Consider the following 9,013-nt stretch of genomic DNA (forward strand, 5'->3'; position numbering starts at 1 on the left):
TTGACTGCAAATTGAGTTACTGGCTTGGATGTTTTGCACAAATCATTTCAGACAGCCTTGGACATCAGACAGTCGGTGTTTGGCGGCAAAAACATCCATGTAGCTACAGCCCATGAAGATCTGGCGTACTCTTCTTACGTTCACCAGTACAGTTCGGGAAAATTTGATAATGCACTGTGAGTACTGTATTCATTTAGGGTCCAAGTGATTTTGTTTCTTTATTTCAGAGTCTTATTTCAATGTTAAAAAAGGTATGTTTTGCTGAGAATAGTAAATTTCAGAATTCATAATTTCTCTTTGTCCTACATATTTTCCCTGTTTTACTTTCTAAATAAGGAGTTATAAAAATACTCGGCCGCCATTTGTTTTTTTTTAGATTTTGAGACAGGTAGTCCTCGACTTACAACTAGTCTTTTTAGCAACCATTCAAAGTTATAACGGCATAGAAAAAAATGACTTACAGCTGGCACTCACACTTACAAATATCCCCACAGTCACATGATCAAAATATGGGCACTTGGCAACTGGCATGTACTTACGACAGCTGCAGCACTCCTGGGCCGTGTCATTGCCGTTTGTGGCCATCCCAGCCAGTTTCCAACAAACGAAGCCAAAGGGAGAAGCTGGATTGACTTAACGACTGCACGATTCACATAACCCCTGCACTGATTTGCTTAACAACCATGGCAGAAAGGTCGTAAACTCAGGCCTGACTCACTTAACAGTTGCCTTGTTGAGCAGTGGAAATTCTCGTCCCAATTGTGGTCCTAAATTGAGGACTACCTGCAAAACAGAATCGAGCTGTCCACGTTTTAAAATAAAATATCTAAACTTTTTTTTGGGGGGGGGTACGCCACACTTCAAATAACAAGATTTGGCACCTCCTCTGGAGAGGGGGGTGCAGGGCTCTGCTCTCTTACCCTTCTTTTTTCAACATCTACATCACGTTTCCATGCCCCGGAGATGCAACCATCCCACTTCAACCAGCCGCCTGAGGTCCCACGTGGCCGGATACATCCCGGCACAGCTGGTTCCCCCCCCCCCCCGGTTCCGTCCCTCCTGGCCTTGCATGCTTTACTTTTCCCAGGCATGACCCACTACATCGCCTCCTCGGCTGTCGGCCAGCTGTCCAGCTCAGAGGCGGCTTCTCTGAACTGCTGGCAGTGGGCTGTGGAGCCCCAGAGTGCGCCGGTCGAGGCTGCTGACAGACACCGTCGGCCCCACATGCGCTCACTGGCCGGCCGATGGTGTCAAGCAGCAGCTGCCCCGGCCCCTGCTTCGCCTTGCCCCGCGGCAATGGTACCCCCACCCTGCCTCGCCTCGCCTCACCCTGCAGGACGAGGCTCCTGCCCACCGCCCCACCTGCCAGAGACCCTGGATCTCCCCCTGCCTGCCCCCCATAGGCATCCCTCTCCATGAGCAACATCAAAGTGACCACACCCACGCAGTTTGCCATGACCACCCCAGTGGGCCACATTCCACCTGGCACCCGGCGACAAATAAGTGGGTTTTGGGTTGCAGTTTGGGCACTCGGTCTCTAAAAGGTTCGCCGTCCCTGGCATAGTGCAGTGTTTCTCAACCTTTGCTGATTTAAGACGGGTGGACTTCAACTCCCAGAATTCTGGGAACTGAAGCCCACCCATCTTAAAGCTGCCAAGGTTGAGAAACACTGGCCTAGTGAGTGAAAGGAACGGGAGAGGAGAGGAAAGGCTGTGTTTTCCACCATCCAGACCTATTCCTTGTTTCAAGTGGGAAAGTTGTGGCTTTTCACCAAGTCACACTGATGGGGCTGGCAAAGTTCCAGGAGCTCAAGTGTTCCTCTTGCTTGTCTTTGATCTTTAGATTCCATGCAGAACGTGCGATTGGCATCATCACCCACATTCTCCCAGAAGATCACCTGCTCCTCGCCTCTTCCAAAAGAGTTAAAGGTATTACCTGCCAGCTGGGTTTAGCTGCCATGGGAAGGAAACAGAAATGGCTACTGATGGCTTTAGAGAGAATTCAGCGCTCTGAGGAAACAGTGATAATTGAGATAAGAAAGACGCCTTTGTGAGTTCCTTGACAATGAGAGCTAGTTTGATCTAGTGCACGGGTCTTCCAACTTGGCCCTTTTATGACTTGTGGACTTCAACTCCCAGAATTCGCGTGCCTGGCTGAGGAATTCTGGGAGTTCAAGTCCACAAGTCATAAAAGGACCAAGTTTGAAGACCCCTGGTCTAGTGGTTAAGGCAATAGGCATGAAACCGAGAGACCGTGAATTCTAACCTCATCTTAGACACGAAAACTGGGAGGTGGTGAGTTCTAGCCCTGCCTTAGACATGAAAGTCAGCTGGGTGACCTTGGGCCAATCACCAAGAGACAGTGAGTTCTAGTCCCGCCTTAGACATGAAAGTCAGCTGGGTGACCTTGGGCCAATCACCAAGAGACAGTGAGTTCTAACCCCGCCGTAGGCATGAAAGCTGACTGGGTGACTTTGGGCCAATCACCAAGAGACAGTGAGTTCTAATCCCGCCTTAGACATGAAATCCAACTGGGTGACCTTGGGCCAATCACCAAGAGACAGTGAGTTCTAATCCCGCCTTAGGCATGAAAGACAACTGGGTGACTTTAGGCCAATCACCAAGAGGCCGTGAGTTCTAACCCCGCCTTAGGCATGAAAGACAACTGGGTGACCTTGGGCCAATCACCAAGAGACAGTGAGTTCTAACCCTGCCTTAGGCATGAAAGCTGACTGGGTAACATTGGGCCAGTCACTCTCAGCCCAACCCACTTCACAGGCTTGTTGTGGGGAAATAGAAGGATGAAGGAGTGTGTATGTTTGCTGCCTTGCGTTACTTAATACTTATAAAGTAATAAAGGTGGGATACAAATAAATAAATGTGTCTTGGGAAGACCAGAACTGGACCCAAGGAGTGCCTGCTAAAAGGGCTGATTGTTTGAAGGCCTGTTAACATAGTTGAGGGGTAGTTAAGGAAAACATCTGGAAAGAGAGAGAGAGATGGCTTAAAGCATTAACTTGAAGTTACGGGACAGCGAGATGGCTTGTAGATAACTTCCAAATCCTGTCTGCCAGGAATAGGAAGCACCCAGCCTTGTACCACATTCATTTCCTTATAAAGTATTTTTAACGATTCCTGAGAAATCTGTCGGAATAGGTTGGCACCCTTAAAGCGGCATCCTTTTCCCCCAGAACCAGAATCGTATCTCCGTAAGGGCCCAGCTCTCCCCAGACTGAATTTCTCCAGATAATTTCAAAATTTCCTGTTACGATCGCTGGTTAGATAATAAGCCATAGGATTTTCTTCAGACCTTCTAAAGAAAATGTATTATGTATCTGATAGCCCCCCCCCCAGAGTCACCTTATAGGAGACGTGGGCAGCATAGAAATTGAGTAAATAATACATAGCTGAGACCATCAGCCATCAAAAGAACAACCAGTGCAACTCTCCTATCAGTGCTTTCTTATATTATACATTACAGGTAGTCCTCAACTTAAAACCATTCGTTTAGTGGCGGTTTGAAGCTACAGCGGCACTGAAAAAGGGACTTACCACTGGTTTTTTTGCACTTAGGACCGTTGCAGCATCCCCAGGGTCACGTGATCAAAATTCAGACGCTTGTCGACTGACTCGTATTTACGACGGTCGCAGTGTCCTGGAGTCATGTGATCCCCTTTTGCGACCTGACCAGCATAGTCAATAGGATTGACTTTACAGCCATGTGTTACTAACTTAACAACTGTAGCGATTCCCTTAGCAACTGTGACAAGAAAGGCCGTGAAAATGAGGCAAAACTCATTTAACAACTGCCTCATTTAGCAACAGAAATGTTGGGCTCACTTGTGGTTCTAAGTCGAGGACCTTGTAATAATGCAGTTATCTGCGCAAAATATTCAGAGGGGAATCATCTCCGAAGTCTTCCTAACTGCCTGCCAGGAAGCAATCTGCGGGTTTGCCCGTCATTTTGAAATCATTTACAGGTAGTCCTCAACTTAGCGACCACAATGGAGCCCAATGTTGCTAAGCGAGACAGTTGTGAGGTGAGTTTTGTCCCATTTTACGACCTTTCCGGCCACGGTTGTTAAGTGAATCTGGCTTCCCCATTGACTTTGCTCATCAGAAGGTCGCAAAAGGTAATTACATGAACACACACACACACACACACACCCCAGGACACTGGAAGCATCATGAATACGAGTCAATTGCCAAGTGTGACCAATTTGATCACGTGACCAATTTGATCACGTGACCATGGGGATGCTGCAACGGTGAAGAACAGTCATTTTTCAGTGCCGTTGTAACTTTGAACGGTCACCAAACGAACTGTGGTACGTCGAGGACTACCTGTACTTGGATTCCATCCATTTATTACGGTTGCACCTCTTCCACACTTAGCCTGGTAAAGAGGTTCCTTGAATCAGATGTGTCAGAGCGTGCACCATCTTATTGTGCGAGATAACCCAGGAAGTAAACACAGCAAACAGTGGTCTATATTAAATGGTGGTTCATCTTACACTATCTACCATATCATACACCAGGAACAATATACATGCACCTGCTAATACAGCAGGATCCAACACACCACGGTTACAGCAGGAAATGGAGGAGAGGAGAACACGTTAGCAGAGCCTTCTCTTTTTACCAGGGGTCCCCAACCTATGGTCCGAGGCCCACTGCCGGACCGTGGCCACCAGGCTGCGGGACAGGCTGGCCAGTGCACACATGCATGTGGGCATGTGCGCAGCGCTAGCAGAGGAGGTGGCTAGCGCCTGCGTTCCTGTGCAAACACGTCCATTCGGGTGCGCGGGTTGCATGCCCCATTTGTGCTAGCAGAGGAGGCAGCTAGCACCTCTGCGCCTGCGCAAATGGGGCCCCTAGCACAATGTGGGTTGCGCGGCCTGTTTGCGCATGTGTGCAGCACTAGCAGAGGAAGCTAGTTCCTGTGCGCCTGTGCAAACCGGGCTACTAGCGCCTTGTGGGTGCGCGCAGCCCATTTGCGCGCAGGCAAATTTCACAGCTGCTCCCAGCATGAAAAGGTTGGTGACCTCTGCTTTATACAAAGGCTCTTAAAGAGACACAGACCCTGCTGAGTCATTCCCATTATTCTTACATTACATAAGCTGGTTAGCTGTTAAATCAATACCTTGACAAGATGCCCATCTGACGTCTTGGGACTGCAACTCCCAGAATTCCTAGCCTGAAATTCTAGTGCCCACCCGATTGGAAATGGTTGATTGAAATGCAGCTTGAAATCGAAAGGCGTTCTCTGTAAGGTCGCCCTCGGCATACCGCCCTTCGTTTAGACACTGTTCTAAGTTACAGTGCCGCCATTGAGTAAAGTGACCTGCAACACGCCCTCACACTTACATCCTTCCCAGCATCCCCACGGTCACATGATAAAAATGTGGCAAGCCAAAATGTGTTCACAACGGCTGCAGCGTCCCGGGGTCATGTAATCACCATCCCCGCCGGCTTCCAGCGAGGAAAGTCAATGAGGGAGGAGCCGGATTCGCTTAACAACTGCATGATTCACTTAACAATGCAGCGATTCGCTCAACAGCCACGGCAGTAAAGGTCTAAAATGGGATGCGGTTCACGTAACAACAGCCTTGCTTACCAACGGAAATTCTGGTCCCCGTTGTGGTCGTAAGCCGAGGACTACCTACAGCAGAATTTCTTACAATTGGTGTGAAAAGGGCTTGGAAGACTAATGGCAAGTTTACATTGATATGGCTAGCCCAGGGGTAGGCAACCTTGGCTCTTTTATGACTCGTGGACTTCAACTCCCAGAATTCCTCAGCCAGCATGGCTCAGCTTGGAAACTCTCCCTTTCTCCTCAGCATGGCTGGCTCAGGAATTCTGGGAGCTGAAGTCCACGAGTCATAAAAGAGCCAAGGTTGCCTACCCCTGGGCTAGACAGAAGATTTGAAAGGTCAGAGCAGAGCAGATCTACCTCAACCTCAACCTGAGGTTGCTTGTCTAGTTGACTGAGAACTGGGACAGGTAAAAGAGCTGAAAGAGCTTCTTCGTCTAATTCTGAAATTCATGGTCTTCACTAGCCAGATACCTTTTAATGTCTTTTATTAATCCATGGTGGCGCAGTGGTTAGGATGCAACCTTGCAGGCTAATTCTGCCGACTGCCAGCAGTTCAATTCTCACCGGCTCAAGGTGGACTCAATCTTCCCTCCTTCAGAGGTCGGTAAAATGAGGACCCAGATTGTTGGGGGGGGGGGGCATAGGCTTACTCTGCAAACCGCTTAGAGACGGCTGTAAAGCCCTGTGAAGCGGAATATAGGTGCTATTGCTATTGCTAAGGAAGTTGACTGTCCACCCAGGCATGAAATTAAGACACACGTGCAAATTATGCAGGACTGGACTCTGCTCAGGGATGAAGCAGGAAAAAACAATTTGGCTAAATAAAGGTACTTAAAAGGAAAAGGAAAATAAAATATAGGAATAGTGATTCTCTCTCTCTCTTTTAATATTCCCCAAAATATTTCATTCTCTCTCTCTCTCTCTCTGTTTGTCTCTCTAGCTCTCTTTCTAGCTCTCTATCTCTGTCTCCCTCTGTCTGTCTGTCTGTCTCTTTCTTTCTCTCTCTCTCTCTCTCTCACCATGTCTGTCTCTCTTTCTCTCCCTCCCCTCCCCCTCTATCTCTCTTTATCATCTATCTATCTACCTACCTACCTTACCTACCTATCTTCTACCATCTCCAGGATCTGTCTGTCTGTTTCTCTGCCTATCTGCCTGCCTGCCTGCCTGCCTATCTCCTAGATCTGTTTGTCTGTATCCCTGTCTGCCTGTCTCTGTCTCTGTCTGTCTGTCTCTCTCTCTCTCTCTCTCTCTCTCTCTTTCTGTAACCATGTGATATGTTTAAGATTTGTGCCCCTTTTCTGTTCCCCCTTTAAAGCGCTTATCCTGGAGGAGATTGCAATCGACTGCCACAATAAGGAAACTGAGCAACGGCTACTCCAGGAAGCTCACGACCTGCACCTCTCCTCTCTCCAGCTAGCCAAGAAAGCATTTGGGGAATTCAACGTTCAGACAGCGAAACACTACGGCAACCTTGGCCGACTTTATCAGTCAATGAGGAAATTTAAGGTAAATCCAGCCTTATCGCAGCGGTGGGCGGGAATTTTGCTAACGGGCCTTTTGTCGTAAGAAACAGGTAGTCCGGACCGCTTTCAGTCAAAAACATCACAAATTGCAGTCATCCGGGATGCTGCAAATAGCCATCATTGTGTGGGCCAGTTGCAAAGTGCCCATGATGCAGTAATGTGTTTGCAGGGGGAGCAGTGTGGTAACTTGAAAACTGGGTTCTGAAGCTTTGGCGGGTCCGTCATAACTTCAAATGGTTGCCAAGTGGTCGTAGGTTAAGGACTACCTGTATTTTCTTCCTAATGTATTACTTTGTAATAATATTTGCTAATTAATTTTGTCTTTTTTTTTTTGTATCACCAAAGCTACTAAACTTCATTGTTCACACAACAACTACAGGTTATAAATAAGATCATTGGTTTGATGTTCAGGTTTTCTGCATTCCTTGCCTGTTTGTTGTTGTTTTTTTAATTAAGGAGCATGAAAATAACTTCTACTTCATTTTTATTCTTTCTTTTTTTTAAAAAAAAAATTCATATGATTTTTTTTAAAGGCTCCTAGATAAGAAGACCTGTTAAAATTATGTTAGGATAAGTCAGCTAAACAACCTGCTCAATTACAGGTAGTCCTGGACTTAACAGCTACAATTGAGCCCAAAATTTCTATTGCTCAGTGAGACAGTTGTTAAGTGAGTTTTGCCCCGTTTTACGGCCTTTTTGCCACAGTTCTTAAATGAATCCCTGCAGTTGTTAAATTAGTCACATGGTTGTTAAGTGGATCCGGCTTCCGCATTGACTTTGCTTGCCAGAAGGTCGCAAAAGGGGATCAAATGACCCCGGGACACTTGCAACCGTCATAAATACAAGCATCTGAGTTTTGATCGCATGACCACGAGGATGCTGCTATGGTCGTAAGTGTGAAAAATGATCACAAGTCACTTTTTTCAGTGCCGTTGTGACTTCGACTGCTCGCTAAACGAATGGTTGCAAGTTGAGGACCGCCTCTTTGTAGAACAGTGTTTCTCAACCTTGACAATTTTAAGGCATGTGGACTTCAACTCCCAGAATTCCACAGCCAGCAATGCTGGCTGTGGAATTCTGGGAGTTGAAGTCCACATGCCTTAAAATTGTCAAGGTTGAGAAACACTGATGTAGAAGGAAGGCAGGTGTATCGTTGAAATGGCATTATGGACCCAGCTGTTAAAAAAAAAGTCTTGATTGGAAGAAATAGTAATGGCCATGGGAATTAAGTACACCTACTTCCTTCTCTCCACCTCAGTGCTTAATTTAGACAAGGACCTTTTTCAGCCTCCCCAAGAATAGAATAAAGGTTCACAGACGTTCACAGTCAGAATGGAGCAGATTCAAATTCAGCCACTCCACCACATCTTCCAAATTGCCCCACTCCATCTCAAAATTCTTCGTTCGGCCGATTTCTCAGGTGCCCTCTTGTCTGAAAAGTTTTGAAGCTTGGCTTTTTGTTTTAAGATTTTTTTTAAGAACATTAGCTTGTATTCTCAAGCAGGCAGAGACATGAAAAAAAAATAGCCATTAACGACTCCTGCGTCAGTCAGTACTTGACCATTTTGGCTATTGCAGGAGGCGGAAGAAATGCACATCAAAGCAATTCAGATCAAGGAGCAGCTGCTTGGTCAGGAAGATTACGAAGTCGCTCTTTCGGTGGGACACCTCGCCTCGCTCTACAACTATGACATGAATCAGTACGAAAACGCTGAAAAGCTTTATTTGAGATCCATCGCAATTGGTGGGTCATTTCTTTTAACTGTTCGGGGGAAGGGTGGAGATCGGGGGCCCTGGGAGCTCCTTGACCCTCATTTATAGAAAATTGATAGAGAGACAGACAGGTAGATACTGTATATAGATTGGATGGATGGATGGATGGATGGATGGATGGA

The 9,013-nt window shown here is 46.9% G+C and overlaps 1 protein-coding gene across 1 annotated transcript in view; it reads left to right on the forward strand.

Moving 5' to 3' along the window:
- Positions 1-51: 51 nt before the first annotated feature.
- LOC107298107 (amyloid protein-binding protein 2) overlaps positions 52-9,013 on the forward strand; it is a gene marked incomplete at its 5' end in the record, with an annotated part of 10,675 nt that continues 1,713 nt past the window's right edge. Inside the window, 4 exon segments of the mRNA XM_015827469.1 lie at positions 52-176; positions 1,843-1,928; positions 6,911-7,101; positions 8,697-8,862. Of these exon segments, the coding sequence (XP_015682955.1) occupies positions 52-176; positions 1,843-1,928; positions 6,911-7,101; positions 8,697-8,862 (568 nt within the window).

This window comes from Protobothrops mucrosquamatus, unplaced genomic scaffold (assembly GCF_001527695.2).
Source record: "Protobothrops mucrosquamatus isolate PMUCROS unplaced genomic scaffold, P.Mucros_1.0 scaffold3722, whole genome shotgun sequence".
Lineage (NCBI taxonomy): Eukaryota > Metazoa > Chordata > Lepidosauria > Squamata > Viperidae > Protobothrops > Protobothrops mucrosquamatus.